General features: G+C 42.8%; 1 protein-coding gene across 4 annotated transcripts in view; it reads right to left on the minus strand.

The window, feature by feature from the left end:
* Nucleotides 1-21399, minus strand: part of DCLK1 (doublecortin like kinase 1) — a 214873-nt gene that overhangs the window by 112325 nt on the left and 81149 nt on the right. For all 4 annotated transcript variants that reach the window (XM_038761721.1, XM_038761723.1, XM_038761722.1 and 1 more), the window contains exon 4: nt 14230-14329. In XM_038761721.1, the coding sequence (XP_038617649.1) occupies nt 14230-14329 (100 nt within the window). The remainder of the gene's footprint in view (nt 1-14229; nt 14330-21399) is intronic.

Genomic DNA, 21399 nt, shown 5'->3' on the forward strand with positions numbered 1-21399 from the left:
CTAGTGGAAAGATCATGGGCCTGGGGAAGAGGGTACATGGTTCTAATCCTGGTTCTGCCATTTGTCGGCAGTGTGACCTTGGGTAAGTGACAACTTCTCATTGCCTCTGTTTCCTCATTTCTAAAATGGGGGATTAAATACCCATTTTCCCTCCCTCTCAGACTGTGAGCTCCATGACAGGCAGGGACTATGTCCAGTCCAATTATCCTGCATCCATTCCAATGTCTGGTACACAATAAGCAATTACTAATAATAACTGGGGTATTTGTTATCATTATTATTATCACCAGAAGTGACTGCAGCGGGAGGGAGACTCAGGTAAACTCACTGTGGGCAGGAACATGTCTGCCAACTATGTTTCACTGTACTCTCCCAAGCACTTAGTACACTGATGATGATGATGATGATAACAAGGGGTGAGAACTTCAGGCTAATGTCCTGCTCCCATTTTGAGTTCTGTGACTGGAGAGTAGGTGGGGTTGTGAACATACCCTTCCCTCATCCGAAGTTGGGGCCCATGACTGGAACTGGCACGGCTGACACTTCCTAGACTCTATAATCCTAGGCCAAACGCGCTCTCATCCAACAATATTTGTATGAATTCTAATACCCCGTGAGGAAAATGTCCTATACCCATACTACAAGGAAATTGGGCCACAGATCACTAAGAAACCAAGTCTACCTCGACTTCTAATTTTTTCAATGAAAGGCAAGTTATAAAGGGTAAAGGAACTTAAGCAAAGGTTGACAACTTCTTAGACCTTCCTGATCACGTTCCGTATGTTAAAAGGGTTTCTAATCAGTCAAATGAGGGAAATTTAGCCACTCATCTGGAAAGAGAGAAACTGTAAAACTAATATCGTTTTGGACAGCACATTACCTTAAGCCACAATCTGATGACCCGACTGGGAATTCGTAGTTTCAAAAGAACTGATTTCATACCTCGAGGGTTCAGATGTTTTTTATCACTGATCTGGCAAACACTTTTTCCCTTACAATTTTAATGCTGACAGACTGAATTCATATATACAAATTCTCACTAGCAAGAAATAACACATAACCCATGTCCAAAAATACTCACTTCCATACTGCAATACGGCAGTAACATATGCCTCCGGAAGCTTGGAGGCATAAGAAGGCAATGAATGCTGCTACTAAGATGTCCCTGAAATTCTCGATGAGGACACTCGGAATAATCACCATTATAAGCACCCATCAGCTGGCTTTCGATATCATCTAATTCTTCAGACCACAGGGAATGATAAGGCATAGGCTAAAAACCTAAGGATTGGGATCTTAAATGCCTGTATTATCCAGAGATACTAAATATTTTTCTGCTGATCTCTCATTTTATGACAATTTATGACCTTCTGCATATAAACAGACTGTTTCCTGTGGTTGCTAATCTCAGAAAGTTATTTGAAAATAAGCAGAGAGAGTTAAAAAGGGATGGAGGTCAGTGTCTATGGAAGGGCAGTTCCATCCTCAATAGAGCCAGAATTCAGGTTTGCCAGGGGGGTTTTCTGGAAGCTTGAGGGCCAATGCAATACAGAGGGAATACAGACCTTTAACCTTGGAACCCCTACAGAGACATGTCTTTTGAAATGGAGGATTACAGCCCTTTTATGCAGAATGACCATTTAAAAAAAAAAATCAATAATCATCCATACAACCAGTTCTGCTGGAATGTGTGACTATCAGATGATCTTTGGGCATTTGATATTTGCCCCACCTCAACCCCACAGCACTTATGTACATATTTTAAAATCGCATATTATAAATGATTTATATTGTCTCTCTCCCACTAGACTGATAGCTCATTATGAGCAGGGAATGCGACTCCCAACTCTGTTGTACTGTACTCTCCCAAGCGTTTAGTACAGTGCTCTGCACATCGTAAGCACTCAATAAATACCATTGATTGGTACTGGCTCTGCATTCTGGCTAGAAAGCAATAGCAGACTTAGGTCACCTCAGAGTCCTGAGGCAAGCTTCTGACGTACTAAAAAGACTCCCGAGAATGGGCCTCGGAAGGAGAGGGGGAAGGACGGATAAAGATGAAATCTGTATTATTTGGCTTCACTGATCAACTGTCTTTTAATTAATGAGATATGATTCACATTAGTATGAGTCAAACAGTGGGATACATGAATATATATATGAGGTTTTTCAAAACTAAGATCTTTGAAATAAAAAAAGGAATGAGGATTTCAAATTTAAAGCTACATATCTGCTACATCATCATCATCATCAATTGTATTTATTGAGCGCTTACTGTGTGCAGAGCACTGTACTAAGCGCTTGGGAAGTACAAGTTGGCAACATATAGAGACAGTCCCTACCCAACAGTGGGCTCACATCTACATTCTGCCTACCATGGCCAGGGCTTTGGGGTTCAGGCAGCCTCAGATCAGGGGCACCAGCTCCATGGGGGTGAAATTGTTGCTGCTCCTTAGAGGCAAGATTCCCCCCTGCTATTTTGGAAGCTGAGTGAGCTAGCTACAGTTGCCAGCCAGAAAGCTAAATGGGGAGGAAAAGATCGGCGGGGGGGCTTCTCACTCACATGGAGTGGCCCTGTCCCTTAGGGCTGGAAATGGAACCACGCTGTCACATCTTCTTTAAACCTACTGCCAGCAGGTCTCAGCACCCTCACCCTGCCTCGAATCCCTTGGGATTTCTTCAACTCTGCTAGCTCTGCAACCAGGCTGCTTTCCTCCCACCAACCTCTCAGCCCACTGGGGGCAACTCTTGTGCCCCCAGGCAGCCTGTATTGTGTGACGGGATTCACAGAAGTTCTGCAATCATCATCATCATCATCAACCATATTTATTGAGCGCTTACTATGTGCAGAGCACTGCACTAAGCGCTTGAGGGGTCTGAGGGTCTGAGGGTCCTGAGGGGCCAGTCAGCTGAGCCTGCATACCACTCCTGAAGCCACTCTGAAGATGCTGGCAGTCCTGGATTCTCGCCCTCTTCCTGCCACCAGCTTACCTGGACTCCAGGGGTCACACTGAGGTCACCCCGACAGGCACCGCACTGAGGGAAAAGTCACAAGGAGAGGGAAAATAGCGGAAATACGCTCTCTCAATCAAACTGACATGATGACTCATTATTGCCAGGGTGGGCTAACAGTGGGTACGTGGCACCTGACTGTTTTGTCTGCGCAGCTTCCGTCCCCCCACCTTCAGTCAAGACTCGGGTGTTTGGTTTCCTTTGCGGATCGGGAACTGGGACGTTTTCCACAGAAAAACTCTGCCCAAAAGCCCACCTGTCCTGGCAACCATGTGCCTTCAGGAATCAGAGACATTTGGAAGAGACCTGAAGGTGGGTTAAGCCAAGAAGGCGATACAGAAAGGGAAGATGTCTTCTTTAGGAATGTTTTCCCCCCCTTTAACATGTTTGAGTGCTGTGACGGCCCCGCCTTCCGCTCCCGTGAATCATGAACAGGGTTGTGTCTATCCTCATTATAGGAAGTGCAAATTCTACTGCAATGCAAGTGCCCACGTCCCCCCACCCCATCCCCCCTGGGCCCGCCCCTACTTCAGGAAAGGGACTCTGGCAGCGGTGACAGAAAAGGCGAAAGAATAAAACCCCAGGCTGTGTGGTTGCTTCTATTTTTTGCTTCAAACACTTGAAACAGAGCAAAAATTCTCCTCCCCGAAGAACAAAGGCCCTACCAAACACTCGAAGAGAACGAAACCAAAGAACCTGAAGATTTACTGAATTTAAAGCATAGCTGCCTCACCCTCCACCTGCATGTTTCAACTACCATGGCAACAGGAGATTTTCTTAATAATTAGTCATCCCGGGAATGTATTTAAGTGTAGATTAGCATAGAGCCCTGCTGAAGGGAACTGGTCAGAAGACTTTACTGGGGATTGATGACATTATAAATAATACGTCTGACACACATTCTAGACTCTGGGGTGGGCTGAGACAATTGGGGTGGAGGAGGAGGTGTCCTCCTATATAGACTCCACTTCCCTTCCCCAAAGGCTAGCCCCCTGAGAGAACATAAGACTGTGAGAAAACAATAAAAAAATTGGTGTAGCCTCTGGGCATCTTCTAAAAAGAAGCCTTAAGCTTGGGGGAATACAAACTATATTTCCGGAAGACCAGATATCTCTGCACTGTGTGAGCAACAGAATATGCTTGGTTTCTGCAAATATCTTCCAGAGTGTTTACTCTATCTCTGTCTCAACTGAGGGTCCTGAGATTAATATTAAGTGCCTTAATGAAAAGATAATTACTCTCCATGTCTCAAACAAATGGCTTGAAAAGAGTTTTCTTTTTTCCATTCCAAAACCTAATAAACCACGGATATTCAAAAGCTACACTCTTTTGACCTGGTCAAGCATTTTGCTTATGTAGCAAAAAGTTCGTAATAAGAGTCATATGTTATTACCCTATTTGAATACAAAGGTAGCTATGCCCCCCGGGAACAAATTAGATGTGGGTTTTTCTTTTCCTCCTCCTCCTCATTCCCCTCCAACTCTGTCCTATGTATCTGTGCCAGCCACAATGCTTGAGGCCCTGCAAAACGCCATCTCAAGACCAACAGCTTGAGGAAAATCTTACCTGCCACTCCAAAGCCAATGTGTACAACAAAGTGCCATCCAAACCAAATTTGAAAGCTGTCTCCCTCACCTCCCCATCTCTTCTGCTCCATCCCACCTCACTTTTCTCTTCTGACGAGCCAACCTAATACCTCTTCATTCATTCAACTGTATTTATTGAGCATCCACAGTGTGCAAAGCACTGCACTAAGTGCTTGCAACTCTTCTAACTTTGACTCTTTGCTCACACCTTTCCTCTTGCCTGAAACTCCTTCAAATCTGCCAAGCCATGTCCATTATCTTCAGCACCTGCATTAAAAAACACCTCCTCCAAGAGGTATTCTCTGATTAATCTCCACCAGAGGTATTCTCTGATTAATCTCCACCTTCTTGGTCACACCTCTCCATCAGCCATTTTAACATTCATGTGCATATCTGTCTGTTGTAGGAAGAACGGAACTTGTCTATGCATCTCTTTCCTTTTCTGTAAAATGGGGATTACTCCCCATTTTCTCCCTCACTGTAACAGTGTGAGGCCTTTGAAGGACAGAGACTGTGTCTGATCTGATTGTACTGCAATTATACCACACTTAGCATATAGTAGGTTCACAGATACCACCGTTATTATTATGACCCCCATATCCCTGTTCTCACTGAGGCAGAAATGCAGACCATGCTGGTGACCCCTACCTGCCCACAGCGGTTGTATCATTTTGGTCCTTCAACACATTCTGAAGTGCTCCCAACCTTTCCACTTCTAGAATGCCTGCAAATCCATCGGAGGGAGTTAGTCCCCTTTCAGCGGGTATCCCATGCCCATTATGACGCTAGTGACGGACTCAGAGAACAGGAAATTGAAATCCATGGGAATCTGCACTTGGCCCAAGCAGTTCACACAGGCAGCTGGCAGGGGAAGTGCGAGTTCTTCTGAAGAGGACTCCCTTCAGAAAGGGAATGAATTCCAGGAGTTCAGACATTACATGTGGTGGCCCTAGTACTCCACAACCTGCCCAATGGACTCTCAGGGGCTTCTTTCATCTCTGTGCACCCACATGATGCTTGGGTAAATCCCATTTTGGCATTATGGAGCACCCCGGAAATTGCGTAACCTGGAACAATTGCCCTGTAGTGTGTGAATTTTTTTGTGAATGGTATTTACTAAACGCTTACTATGTGCCAAGCCCTGGTAAGTGCTGGGGTAAATACAAACATCAATTTGGATATAGTCCTTGTTCCACATGGGGATCACATGGGGAAGCAGCGTGGCTCAGTGGAAAGAGCCCGGGCTTTGGAGTCAGAGATCGTGGGTTCAGATCCTGGCTCTGCCACTTGTCAGCTGTGCGACTTTGGGCAAGTCACTTCACTTCTCTGGGCCTCAGTTCCCTCATCTGTAAAATGGGGATGAAGACTGTGAGTCCCACGTGGGACAACCTGATTACCCTGTATCTACCCCAGCGCTTAGAACAGTGCCTTGCACATAGTAAGCGCTTAACAAATACCAACATTATTATTATTATTATTATTATTATCACAGTCTAGTTAGGAGGGAATATGATTTAATCTCCACTTTGCAGATAAGGAAAATGAGGCAAAGGGATATTAACTGACTTGCCCAAGGTCACACAGCAGACAAGTGGGGGATGAGGGATTAGAACCCAAGTCCTCTGACTCCCAGATTTGTGCTCTTTCCACTAGGCCACACAGCTTCTGTCTGCTTGCATCATTTTCCCCCCCACTGACCCGCCCTGTTCTTAAGCCAACTCTCTTCAGATAAGTTTCCTCCCAACCATTACCTTCTCCTCCACCTGTTGTACTTCCACTTCTACCTTGGTGACACCTTCCCAGTTTGGTTCTTTTTCTGAAATAACCCCAACATAAATCCTGTGGGCCACATTAGTATCCAAAACGCATAAACTGGAGGGTGAGTGAGAACTCACTGAGTTTGGCAGGGAAGATCTAGAGTGCCAAGAGGGGGTCTAGAAAATCCATTGTGCAGCAACAGATTTTCAACCCTGCCCAGGGCTAGTGCAAGTCGAGCTCCAGGCCTGTAGCGGACCACCAGACAGGGCCTGAAGGTAACCTGACTTTACTCCCAAATGGGATCTAGGGACCAGGACATGGGCACGGAGGTACAACTGAGGAGAGAGCCTCAGTACCGTCTTTGTCCTCTTTATTTCTGTCTCTCCCTTTTCCTCCTCTCTGTCCCTATCTCTATTTTTTGCCTTTTCCTCCCTCAACTACCCCATTTCTTTCTCCTTGTGCGATAGTGCAGCAGGGTCTAGTGGAAAAAGCCAGGAACTGGGAGCCAGAAGACCCAGATTTTAGTGCTGGCTCTACCCCTGGGCTGTTGTCACCTTAACCTCCTATCCAGACTTCAGTTTTCTCATCTGTAAAATGGGGATAAGAATGACTGCAGGACCCACATGCCCAATCCGTGTCTATCCCAGCTCTCAGCACACTATCTTCAATAAATGGCACAACTATTTTCCCTGGAAGCTGAAAGTCTATCCCAACTTGAACTTACATAAAATCTGAGCATTCCTACATGGCCAAGTTTTTCTTAATGACTTATTTTGTTTAGGCAATTAGCCTTTATGTGCTTTTTATTCTTGGTAACAAAGGGGATATGATAACATTCAATGGTTCAGTTTGAGGGGAAAACATTACACATTCCATATTTTCTTTTATGTCTGTTAGTCACTGAAATTCTGACGTCAGTGTTAGTATAACTCTGTTGAAAGGTTACCAAGTGTGAAAAGATGGGGCTATATTAAAACATAAATTTATCCAGGCTAACGTTAAAGTCGAGCGGCAAACTTAGAAGAGAAGGAAACTGGTCTCAAAATGCCACTGACATTCCAAACCTTTAGAGTGTTTATCCTCAATAGATAATGCTCACTCAGTTACATTGGGCCTTCCCTTGATTTACTGCCTCTGGCCTTTTAATCAATGAAAAGTGTTTATACGGCACTACCGTTTGGTACAGAACAACAGAGGTAAAAGGCCTAATACCTGCCCTCAAGAAGCTTTTAATCTAAAGGGAGGGCGAAGCTCAGGGCAGGGAATGTGTCTGTTATACTGAACTCACCCAAGGCCTTAGTACAGTGTTCTGCACACAGAAAGTGCTCAAATCATTCATTTACTCAATCATATTTAGTGAGTGCTTATTGTGTGCAGAGCACTGTACTAAGCGCTTGGAAAGTACAATTCAGCAACAAATAGAGATAATCCCTGCCCACAACGGGCTCGATGCAATTGACTGATTGAGACGGACTCAAGATATCCAACAGACTATTTAACACGGTAATGTGTGCGAATGAAATTATTATACCGACAGCTCTTCCAGAATTTGGGGGTTGCATTTTTGCAAAAAAACATTTCAAGGAACACCCGCCTTGTAGCACTCAAGCATGTCTGAAACCACGACCACGCTCAGCACCATTTCTCCCACACGGAATCCAAACAGCCTCAAGCCATCGGGCGAACGACAGTGTTCTTTCCAGAATGCGTCGCGAAGCACACGTTATGGCAGAAATGAGTGCATTTGCTTCCCGATGGTGTTTTAGCCCACAGTCTCTTTCTCAGGGGTTGTATCTGTCTTATCCTCTATGATTTACTATTTAACTTTTAAAACTTTACCCTGTTCCAAGAGGTCCCCATGTGCATTACTGCTCACACACGTGTAAGCATTCATGATTAAAATATGTTTAAAGACAAAAACCAAGAGTAATTGCTCATGTTCTAGACGGCAGTCCCTAGATTACAACCTCTAACTGGATAAATGTTCTCCCCTTCCCACGGAAGGGTGGGCCAGAAATATCTAAATGCCCTTGTGACAGTCTCCTTCCACCCTCCTAGTAAAGGGAGAACACAGAGATGATTCTAGGCAGCGATCAAATCTACACCTACAGCTCCCACAACTCTTTCTTCACTCTCCACCTCAATAAATAGACTTGCCTTAGTACTTGTTCACTAATTACGACCTTGATTAATGTTCAGTGTGTTAAGTGATGCCCTTTTTACATTTGGGTTTGACAGCACAGATCGTTTCTTAAAGAGTATAAACCCTGAAGGAGCAAGGATCTCAGTGTTTTAAACTGCTTCATACAATGGTCAGCACAGTGCCTGGCACTCACCAGAAATTTTTTGGGGGGGAGGGGGGCTGTGTGCGTGTGTGTGTGTAAGCAGAGTGGCTCCACGGAATGAGCACTTAACTTCTCCGTACCTCAGTTACCTCATCTGTAAAATGGGGGTGAAGACTTTGAGCCCCACGTGGGACAACCTGATCACCATGTATCCCCCCAGCACTTAGAACAGTGCTTCGCACATAGTAAGTGCTTAACAAATGCCATTATTATTATACATGTGGGCATGGGTGTGTGTGGGTATGCATGAAGGTGTATACAGAGATGAGTGTGTTTACAGACATATTTTTAAACCAGGGGTTATTATGTAGGAAGATTTTCCTCTCCTCCAGAAGCCCTTCCCTGATTAATAATCTCATAATAGTAATAATAATAATGGCATTTATTAAGCAATTACTAGGTGCAAAGCACTGTTCTCTCATCTACCCTCTTATTTCCCCACCTTTTACCAATTAGACTGTGAGCTCTAAGTGGAACAGGGACTGTGTCTGACCTGGTTACCTTGTATCTACTCCAGCCCTTAGTTTGGAGCTTGGCAACCTTAAGTGCTTAACAAATACTACACATTATTATTATTTATCTAGCACTTTTGTATCATTTATCACTTGGGGGTACTCAGTCCCCAACCACCTCAAAGCCCGTACTGACATACTTCTAAACTCTGCTGATTCCCCCTAACTGTAATTTAGTTTCGTATCTCTCTCACCTATTTCCATACTTTATATGGAATTGACTGCAGCATAGTAATGATTTTGGCAATGATTTAAGCTCTTAATATGAGCTAAGCGCTGAGATAAAGATCATGTGATCAGCCAGAGCCCCAGAGCTTCACTGGACTCAAAATCTCTCTTATGCATATTGTTGCCAACTTGTTCTTCCCAAGCGCTTAGTACAGTGCTCTGCACACAGTAAGCGCTCAATAAATACAATTGATTGATTATGCCCATTTCAAAGATGAGGAAACTGAGGGTCAGAGGGGTTAGATGATTTGTCCAAGGTCACAGTGATGGGGCTGGGATATGAACACAGGTTTCTTGAGGCCCAGTCCCAAGCTCTTTCTATTAAACCACAATGCCTCCCCACAAAGATGAACCTCAAAGAGGTATGGAGATAATTCTGAATTATTTTAGAAGGTCAGTACAGCTCTATGGCATGCCTGACCAGAAGCCTGAAGAAAACCCAGTTTGCGTAGCAGCCTTCTACATGGCCCTACTCATGACCAAAGGTTTCCACTGGCAGCACTGCACTTCACCCAATCACTTAATTCTGCCAACCAGGTAGCAAAGGCGTGGAAACTGAATCCAAATGGGCACCATGGCTCTTGGGACACTGTCAGAGCTTAGTAACAATGAGGCAAGTTTTAGACCAACAAAGAGTCTATGTATCTGTGTTAGCCAGACTAAATCCCAGAGAAATGGCAACCTTCTTCTTGAAGGCAAAGAAAATTTAAGGAACAGGCTGAATGTGTTATTCAATGCCAGTTTTTAAAAGGAAAATCTTCCTATATATAGTAAGGGGACCAGCTTATGTTCTGCTTTGTTTTGCCTCAAACGCATAATATGTGCCTCTAGATCTTGGCAGTTGCAGACATCCGAAAATACCGCAAAGAACTGGAAACTTTATAATTATGCCACTTCTGAAGGTAAAGCTATATTCTGAAAATGTCCCCAGAAGCCATGGTATTTTGCCCAGTGTCTAGAATCAACAGCTACAGAGGGCTCTCTGTTTCTCAATTTAGCCATGAACTTGTGTTCAATACCCAGTAATATTCTATCAATCAAGAACACTGGGAATTAGCCATGCATTTCCCACAGAGCACAGCACGACAAGCTAACAGAAACCCTAATGAACATATGGGATGATATTACCGGGTAAGACCAATGCTCCATCCATGTCCCGTAGTGGCAAGTAATATTGTCATCCACCTCAATGGTTAGGGGTGAATGATCTGACACCCCTAAATTTTCCCTCTAGGTCCCTGGTTTTCCTTCTGATAACTCCGTATGGGCATCCCATCAGTTGATTTACGGCTCACTGCTTACCAAGTATGTTATTTCCGACCTTACTTTCTCTTTATTCTAATGATTAGGTTTCCTAGAATAATGGCCATTCCTAATAAAAAAGAGGCCAGCAAAGGTCAGCATTAAAGAGTTCAGAGGTCAGTGCCAAATGGGTCAGCAAGTTAATCTTAAACTAGCTAAGTTCCAATTAAACTTCCTCTGCAACTTCACAGTGTCGCTTTTTACCATATGGTGTTATTAACACTACATTATGATTAATTAAGATCAGTATTAATCATAGTAATATAATATCAACATCGCTAATTATAGTGGGCTTTTTTAAGCACTTAAGCACTGGGATAGGTATAAGAAAATCAGGTCTTACCAAGAGATATTTTTGTGTTTCCTCTTACTCCCACTATTTATAAATAAGCTCCATTAGCTCCTAAGCTCCCTGCCAGCAGGGAAGTTACGAATGTCAGGTGGAACACCAAAAAATATATGAATATCCAAATGAAATCACACTGATTTCTCCTAGAACATCGAAGTAGTATTCTCATAGACCCCCAAGCTAAGGAAATCATGTTGTAAGACTCAACATGTCCAACACTGCATACATGAGCAGAGCTTTCCTTCCAACACTGTGTCCCTTTGTATCCAAGTAGACTCGTGCAATCAGGAGAATTGTCCCTAATTCTACTGCTGTATCCTCACCCAAATGCCCGTAAGAATACATGTTTGGGCAGACCTGAGTGTACAGATATACATAAGTGCTAAGGATGGTTGTTGGATGGCCACAACTTCGGGTGGTGGGAGATTCATCTTTGTAATAACACTTCCTAACAAACATTTGACCGTTCATCTCCTCCTGAAGGTTTTCCAAAGTAAAGAGGAAAAAAAAATGAAAACAAAGGCATGGAAAAAGAGTGGAACCTCAGTCCAAAACAATTTGGGTATGACTCTTGATACTTGGAGAAATACCTTGCATCTTTAAGCTTTGTTCTTTTTTTTTAATGGAATTTGTTAAGCAGTTCTTATGTGCCAAGCACTGTACTAAGTGCTGGGGTAGATACAAGATTAACAGTTTGTACATAGTTCTGGTAACTCATTGGGCTCATTATCTAAGAAGGAATTTAATCTCCATTTCACAGACGGATTCACTAAGACACACTGCTCCTCCCTGTTCTGCCTGATTCACCCTCACTTGATTCTGGCATTTGGGTTTCGTGTGAGAAGAGGATGAGGTAGGATGCAGAATTTGTGTTAGCCAGTGAAATCAGCCTGATATTGAGATTCCTGGTGCTCTTTGGGAATAGAGGTTCCATGCTCTCTGCCTTCCTCCTACCCAGCCTGTCCTGCTGTCCCCTCTGAGATCCAGTCTGACATTTCCTTTGCTATCAGAGAGCAAGGTTGGTCCAAAACTCTGATCTTAGTTACTTTTTTTAAACGGCATTTGTTAAACACTTATAATGTGCCAGGCACTCTACTAAGTAAGGTCTGCGGTAGGTACAAGTTAATCAGGTTGAACACAGTCCTTGCCCAGATAGGGCTCACATTCCTCATTTCACAGATGTGGTAATTGAGGCACAGAGAAGTTAGGTGACTTGTCCATGGTCATAACTTCCTACTCAGGCTCCAAATCTGCTGCTCAAAGGATGATCATCATTAATGGTATTTATTGACAGCTTACTGTGTGTAGAGCACTGTTTCAAGCATTTAGGAGAATACATCAAAGGATATGTTAATTCCCTTTACAACAGATCTTTCCTGCCAACATTACTCAAGGAAGTGCTAGATCTGAAATTGTCTAAGGAAACAATTTCACATGTGATCTGAAGAGAGAGCTGATATGTCAAATGCCAAACCACGACCAAGTGAAAACATACCAAATTAGGCTTCTGGGATCGTTTCTGGTCAATTTTCAGTCCCTCCTCACAACTGGCCTCAATGTGAGCACAGGACGTTGGTAGAAGGGGACACACAGGGGAGGGCAGGAAAAGGTGGAGAAGAGAGGAAAAGAGAGAGAGAGAGAGACAGAGACAGAGAGAGACAGAGAGAGAGAAAACGAGAGAGCGCAAACACACACGCTTTCTGGGTGGGAGAGATGGGGAAGACAAATGGCCAAAGAGGCAAGTCAAGTAGTGAGAGGTTACTGGAATGGTTCTGAAGTGGAAGTGGGGGAGGACGGGGAGCTTTGGGAGGAGGGGACATCATAGGTGATAGTAAGGCACAGCAGAGTCCCAAAGAAACATGCATTACTTGTGAGAGGGCAGTTGGGCACCTGTCAATGAACAAAGGTCACTTTCCAAATACACCAATTCACAAATTGACCGTCGATACACACACATGGTGAATTTCACTGTCCTCACTTGAGTTTGGTGATTTCCCTGATATTGTTTGGTGCTTGTCACATTTACAGGGCTTGCAAGTTGTGTGTACAGATACAGTACTTCTCTTCCTGTTTCTCTCTACTGTCCTTCCTTCTCCCCCCCAGCCCCTGCCTCATAGAAGCACCAACAGATTGGTAGTAGCAGAGAGCCTTCTGAAGTACAGTATCACCATTTAAAGGATTTTCAGGTGTTCTTTGGGAAATCTGGGTAGAAAAGCCTCTGGGATGAATCTGGCCCAAGGCAGTCACAAAAAGCACACAACTTTATAGCAAAATTCCCCACCAGGAAGACCTTAAGGATTGTTCATGATACCAAGCGCTATTTTAATCTATGATGTGATAGCCAAGAAGTTAGAAATCCTAATGCCAGGGGTATTGTTATATTGTACTGTTCCAAGCACTTAGTACAGTGTTTTGCACAGAAGAAGCGCTCAATAAATATCTCTGACTGACCGAATGAATGAACGTACGAATAGGAAGGGGGTGGGGGGCTCCGAACTTAAATTCGACCCCCAAGGCCCCTCTGTGCCTGTGGAATATTCTTCCTCCCCCAACTCTGAAATTGTCTGTCAAGAGTTGTTTTCCATGCATAGTTTTACCTTGTGAGGAGTCATATCGACTTTCATGCTGGCGAGAGGTGCTAACAAAACACAGACTCTGAAACGCTCACTGGATCAAGACTACTGAGCAGCTTTCAGACATAGAAGTCATCAAAGGCCTCAATGAGGGCAGAGCCAAGAAATACATTCAGCACTTTCATAAACTCTATCCCTTGCAATGGTAACCTGTCGGGAAGAGGCCGGGGAGTACAGAACCAGAAATTCTGGAATCGAAACTCCTACTTTCCGTAAAATAATTATGGAGTTTGCACGAGCTCAGGGGTTATAAAAATGATCCAATCACTCACTCTTTTAAATCTTTTAGGCAAGCTATAAGCTTTTCAGTTATCATTTCATTTCTTTTTCATCTGTTTTCTATATCAAAAAATCAAAGAAATTAGAGTTATGGAAAAGACATGCTGGTCTTGGGTCTGAAACTGATTTTGGTAGGCTTTGGAGCTGACATAATCTTGGCCTATTCCTGTACATTTTGGAAAGCTGCCTTGAATTTCCCTTGGTTTTGAACTTTTTTTTTCTTACCACTTTCATCTAGCAAGAAATCATCCTGGTAACGGAACTTCTCTGGTCCACATGCAATAAAAATGTCATCGTCCCCGAAAAAATCCTGAAGGCACATCACCTACAAGAGAAAAGCAAAGCACTCAGCAGGGATCACTCATAATAATAATTATAACAATAAATTCTCTGCACATCTACATCTGCATAAAACCTCTCCATGGTTAATGAAATCAACAGGGATCCTTCTCTAGAAAAATTTCAAAAGAGTGTGTAAACCATCTGTTATTAGTAAGAAACATGTTATGTTTCTGTTCCGCAGGAAAACGTGAACAAAGTCAAAGCCATAACTGTCACATTTATTACTTGACGTATCAATAGGCTATGAGGTAAGACCCCTTTGTTTTCATAACAGAGTGGATGCAGCAATTTATGGAGAGTGAGTTTGCCTTTGCTGCTTTAAATGTAATATTCCTTGCATATGGTTTCAGCAAGAAATATTTTCAGTGGTTCATTCAATAGCATCCATATGATGGTCAAATAGCTATGGGTAATTGGCAAAGTAAAATGCTTCATTTGTAAAACAACAATCTTTCCTCTTTGTGACCTGCCTCATTTCTATTTTACAGGAAAAAAAATCAATTTATAAAAAGCAAAATTTGGAAAAATGAGGTTATCATCATACAGAGGCAGTGTAGTGGAAACAGACTTACCTGCTGATCTAAAACAAATTTTAAAAGTCAACTGACATCCAATGCCTTTAATGTGATGCCGGTTCAGAGCAGGGTTTTAATTTCCCGGCTCCTTACAAAAGATTTACTTTTTGTTTAGTAAATTGGAGAAAATGGAAGTTCAACAAGTGCCACTGATGGATTAAGTTTTACTTTTCATTTACGAATGGTTTTACCCAATGCTTTTACCTCTAGGATTGCTTAAGTGATTCCTCCCTATGAATTTAGTTCAAGAACCACACCCCTTATAGCGTATCAACTGCCAATTTAGACAGGCTGGGATGAGTTGATGGCCCTTTTGGAGACATATTTATGATCAGTTCTGTATGGTAAAACTGAAAACTGATAAATCAGCCGTCTATCAGCTTGAGTTTCTCACTCCTCTAATCACGGTGAAAAGGGGAATAACACACTATTTCACACTCAAGACAATAAGAACACAAAACCTGTCCCCTATGTGCTGGGAAAAAAGCTATTTTGTTTAACAGCTAATAACAGAAGGCCCATTATCTGAGCATGCTCAAGCTCTACTTTTGCTCTCGCCTGGCACAGATACAAATAAAGTGGGGATGCAAATTCATCAATTTTCCCCAGCCCGCAGGCTTTGCTCCTCTGAAGCCAGCCTACTTGGCTCCATTCCCGTCTCTGTCGCCACTGACCTCTTGCTCACTCCCTTCCTCCTACCTGGAATTCCCTTCCACCTTCGGAACCGGCAGACCACTGCTCTCCTCATCTTCAAAACCCATTAAAAAATCACACCTCCTCCAGCAAGACTTCTCTGGTTACTCTCTCATCTTCCAGTCCTCTTTCCTCCACTACTGCCACTTTAGCACTTCCCCATCACCCACTTAACTAGAGTATTTGTCACATCTCGTGTGGATTGCATCTTCCCAAGTGCTGAACCTAGTGACTAGTACATAACACTTCAATACCACCACGTTTATTATTAGGAAGAGGGAACTAGCTTGCGAATGTCTTTGCAAAATCCACTTCGGAGGGAGACCAACAGAAATGTGGCGAGGGGAATTACTAAACAGATCATAACACCATCCTTCCCCAAAGCCTGAACAAGCTGAACCGCAACTTCCTGCCACTTAACCAGCATGAGCACATCAGTTGCCCCAGAATCATTGAGAAGTTGCAGCACATACAATTCAGGGAGGAGGCAGATAGAGGAAAAAAATCTGGTTTCTAAGGAACACTTCTATTTGTAATATTTTTCAGATGTAATGTTTATTAAATGTTTTGATCGCATGAAACAACTAAACTTCAGGTCCCTTTTAAACTTGTTCCCTGTTTAATACGATGCCACTTACACAGAGAGTGGTCAGTAAATACTAATCCATAATTACGGTGAGATCTGAATGTTTAAATAGTGCAGTGCTGGTTGGCATTGGCACCATTAAGAAATCCCTTAATCTGCAGTATTACTGAAGCGTGACGTTAGACCAAGGAGTTGTTTCAGGTTCAGCTTTACAGGAAAGTTTGCATGCAAGAACCTACATATTTACATTTTGTAAATGTCACCTATTCAAAATTTCACAAGATCAGAGTGTGAATTTTACATGGATGACAGAGATTAGTAATGGAACGAGAAGGGACGATCTGGAATGGTTTACATCGCTGCATGCCGCATCCTGATTTTCTCTGCCTTCAAGTCCGTCTTCCTACCCCGTCCATTTAGCTGTCGTTTGGAACATTTGTCCTAGAAGAATAAGCTCCTTACGGGGGAAAAATAATAATAATTCGCCCCTGACAAATATGTACTTCCTCTCTCCTGAACTTCCGGCTCAAGGCAGTCTGCCAAGGCAGAGATTCAGACAAAGGCAGTAAAGGCATCTGCTATTTTACAAATTTCTAAAGCAGAAGTGCGTGGAATTCCTTCTTTTCTGTTGGAATGAGATCTCCATGGCGACAGTGACGTCACCAACCTGTGGGAGCTGTCCCCCCACAGCCCTTTCCTGGGGGATTTTCTTGACAAGAGCGTCCTCTAGAAATGAAACAGCGGATGGCACTTCAGCCACATCTTTTCATTTGTTTTGAACGACATAGGATATTGTGTCCGACTTCTTTCATTCATTCAACCGGATTTCTTGAGCGCTTACTGTGTGCAGAGCACTTTACTAAGCGCTTGGAAAGTACAGTTCAGCAATAGAGACGATCCCAGCCCACACCGGGCTTACAGGCTAGTCCTTGTTCTGGCAGTGTGCAACCCACCCCTTCCAACTATTGTTATATATATCAAGAGTTTCACCGGAGAGGGAAACGAAAAAGGGACATTGTTTCATCTACTGCACAGGGTTCTGCTTCAAAAATCAGAAACAATGATAATTGTGGTATCTGTTAAGTGCTTACTATGTGCCAGACACTGTACTATGTGCTGGGGTGGATACAAGTAAACCGGGTTGGACACAGTTCCTGCCCCATGTCAGGCTCACAGTCTCAATCCCCATTTTACAGATGAGGTAACAGGTACAGAGAAGTGAAATGACTTTCCCAAGGTCACACAGCAGGCAAGAGTGACGATCAGATCTCTTGGGTGGTTCACCCAATTTTTCCACTTTTATTTGTATTCCCCAAGATCCCAGCTGCTCATTTGTTCATTCATTCAATCGTATCTATTGAGGGCTTACTTTGTACAGAGCACTGTGCTAAGCACTTGGGAGAGTGCAATACAACAAGAAACAGATACATTCCCTGAGAGATGAAGGTCCCAGGGTCCAAGGCTCCTCTCCCTGCAAACCCAGCTCTACATCTGACCCCTTTGAGAAATATTAGCAATCCACTTAGTGATTGTGCAGACATTTAAATATTAGCAATCACTCCACAGTGAATCTCCCTCCCGCTGGCACCAGTGGCCAACTGACCATTTCCATTTTTTCCTGGCTAAAACTCAGCCTCTTCCTGCCAAAAATTAAACTGCTTTTTCAGCCAGAATACTTGGAAGGGAAAACGCCTTCTTCAGAAACCATCCCCTACTCAGTTTCGATTTCCGGCTCTCCACAGAGGGCAGCTGGCCACTTTAAAGAGTTGATTGCCAGGGTGAAAATTGCACTTTCGGTAATTATGCAGTTCTCCCTCCCTTGGGCCCAGTATATGACTAGAGTGAGTCCTGCAGAGATAAATTAGAATCTTTGCACCAAAGTTTCACAATCCCATGACCCCTTTTACTTTCTTGAAGTTTGAACAAATAATTATTTGCTTTACTGAATTTTCCTTCTAGGTATCATTTGTTCACAGAGCGAGATGAGTTGGGAGACCCCTAGAAGTTTGATTAGAGATATGCAAACAGCCTAAAGTATATTTTAGGGCTCCAAATACCCACAAGGATACAAGACGGCAGCCTTGTCTTTCCATTTCACCTAGTACGGGCTCTCCCAAATTGATTTCTAGAAAGTGAAGATACTCCATCATATCTTTCCAATGGTATTCTATCAGTTATGAAAACTCTTCCTATAAATGAAAGGCTTCTAAAAATCCTAACTGCTTTCCAGTTAGTTTCCAGTTTTTTTCTTTCAGACTTGTAAGTGAAATACTCAAGGTAATTTGGGCTTCTTGGCAGTAGTCCTTGGGTCTCGGAGTAGTAGAGTAGCCCCCCTAGAACCTAATTAATAGCGCTGAGGGCATATTGAATGCTAGGCACTGTACTAGGTGCTCGGAAAAGTACATCAGTAGCAATAAACATGCCACCTGCCCTCAAACGGTTTACAATATAACGGCGAAGACAGACAAATTGTTTACCAATAGTGAAAGCAGGAGAAATAATCTAAAACAGAAAGTTGCACAAAAACAGCAGGTTGAAACAGTCAAATAAATAATTGGGTGAAAGGATAAAGTTAGGCACCATGAGAAGAGTCTTTGAAGATCAGGAGCCCAAGAATTGATCAAAACCAGCACCAGGGCTTAACCTCTCAGTGCCTCAGTTTTCTTCCCTGTAAAATGTGGATAAAATACATGTTTTCCCTCCCTCTTGGTTTATGAGCCCCATGTGGGACAGGGATTGTGTTTGATTAAACTACCTTGCATCTAACCCAGCACTGAGCACAGTGCTTGGCACATAGTAAGGGCTTAATACCATTTTTTATCATTTTAAATGCACAATCCAGGCAGGCACAGAGCTTGAAGTAACGGACCCCTCATTTGTAAGACAGGTTGCCAAAGCTTTGTGAACTGAAGACTTGCAAATCAAAAATAACAGATATTCTAGCCACAGCACACATTTTCTATCACTGTATTTTGTCTGGCTACCTTGTGTTTTTTTTCCTCTCCCAGTGTGTTCACACCTTAGATGTCACCTGTGTTAATTTCACCTCTTGTCTTGCTTTGAGCTCTAGCAAATGTGTTCTTGATCCTACCCAAGCTTCCTCTCTCTCCTTTGTCTTAATAAAAGTTCTCTGCAGAACTTAATACAGTGCTCGGTACACAAGCAAGCACTCAATAAATATGACTGACTGATTGATACAGCCGAAATAAGGATGTATGAAGTTTCATCACCGCACCATTGGAGTTCTTGTCCCATGACAATGGTACCCACCACAGGTAAGTCAGTATTGACGGGAACCACTGCATTATTATTGTTTGGGTAGTTGAGCGCTTACTATGTGTCAAACACTGTTCAAAGCACTGGAGTAGATACATGTTTATCTGAATAGACACAATCCCTGTCCCACGTGGGGCTCACAGTCTAAGTAGGAGGGGTTCTGTATATAACCAAAATTCAAGATAAATGCTATTGTATCTTCTGACCCAGACCAAAGAGGAGCCACTGCTTTCCCAGTTTCTGCCGAACACCTTCATCATCACATTTTAAACAGAAGAATAGAAAGGAGCAATGAAAAATTAATCATCTGTGACCTAGTGAAAAGGACATTGTTTTTACTAATGAAGAGCAGACAGTAACCCTATTTTCTTCTGGCCTTTGCTATGGAGTTTTAGTAAGCTTTGGAAAAAAATGTTCATGCTATAAAAACTGTTACAGATGTTTGTTTTCAAACACTTTGGGGGGACAAATTTTGTACTGGCCTGAAGAAAAGTGAGTGACTGTGCCAACATAACCTTGTTAAGTGACTTTCCTCTCTGGGCCTCAGGTTCCTCATCTACAAAATGGGGCTAAGATACATACATACATCTCATACTCATGAGTTCTGTGTGGGACAGGAATCATTTGTGATCTGAACATCTTTTATCTACTCCAGGACTTGGTTCTGTTAACTTATCTCTTGTGTGACCTTAGGCAAGTCATTTAACTCCTCTGGGCCTCAGCTTCCTCATCTGTAAAATGGAGATTCAACACCTGTCCTCCCTCCCACTTGGACTGTTAAGTCCCAAATGGGACAGGGACTGTGTATGACCTGACCATTTTGCATTTACCCCAGCAATTAATACAGTGCTTGGCAAATAGGTACTTGAATACCACAATTATTAACATTATTACTATCAAAATTAACTGTTCAAGTCTGTAACCACAGGCAGTCCAGAACAGGTAGTCTAATTTGCCCAAGGCATTAACTAGGTGGGCACTTTCTTTTTTTTATTTATTTGTATTGATGTCTGTCTCCCCCACTCTAGACTGTGAGCTCATTGTGGGAAGGAAATGTCACTGTTTATTGTTATATTGTACTTTCCCAAGCGTTTAGTATAGTGCTCTGCACACAGTAACCACTCAATCAATACAGTTGAATGAATTCTGTTTCAGGGTGTCCCTTTCCCTATTTTCCTGGTCTAAGGATTTCCTGGGATCTATGACAGTTTGATTCTTGGGGAGAAGTCACCTGTTCTTTATCACTCCCTTGCAAACTTTCACATTGGAAAAGCAGAAGGGAAAGTTGGCTCTTCCCCAACTTTATTCCCATGGGAGGAAGTAGAGTGATCCCCTGCCCTAAGCATTTTAACTGCAGAAATCCTGCTACAAGCACCAGAAAAACTAAGTAACCTTTCTTTGCTATTTACAGTTGATGCGATTATTTAAACTGCATTTCAATTCATTTTAATGCATTCAATCAATTTATTGACAGTTAAAATAAAAGAAATATGCAAGATTATTTTCCTGCTAATAAATTGGCCCAATCAAAGATTCCTAGGGCTTCTTATCTGCACATAGCTGCCGGGAGATGATCCAATTTAGAAGATAAGAGGTCAATGGTCTGGCTGTAAATTAGTGGATTAAAGGCACTTGAAAGGAAAACACAGTTTGGGGGATTTTATTATTTTGGTTTCTTAAAGAGGGTACTGGAATGCTTCACTGAAATGAGTTCTCTAAAAATTCAAAGAATCCACTTGAGGAAATGATCATCCACAATACATAGACAATAGAAGTATTCAGAAGGTGCCCAATTTTAAAAGTCTCAACCTTGTCTCCATGTGCGCGTACTTTATTACCTCCATTTCTGCCACTGAACAAACTCTGAATACAGCTGCACAAAGTGGACTGGATCCTCCACCTTGGGAAGAGTGACCTACAACC

Source organism: Tachyglossus aculeatus, chromosome 20, assembly GCF_015852505.1.
Source record: "Tachyglossus aculeatus isolate mTacAcu1 chromosome 20, mTacAcu1.pri, whole genome shotgun sequence".
Lineage (NCBI taxonomy): Eukaryota > Metazoa > Chordata > Mammalia > Monotremata > Tachyglossidae > Tachyglossus > Tachyglossus aculeatus.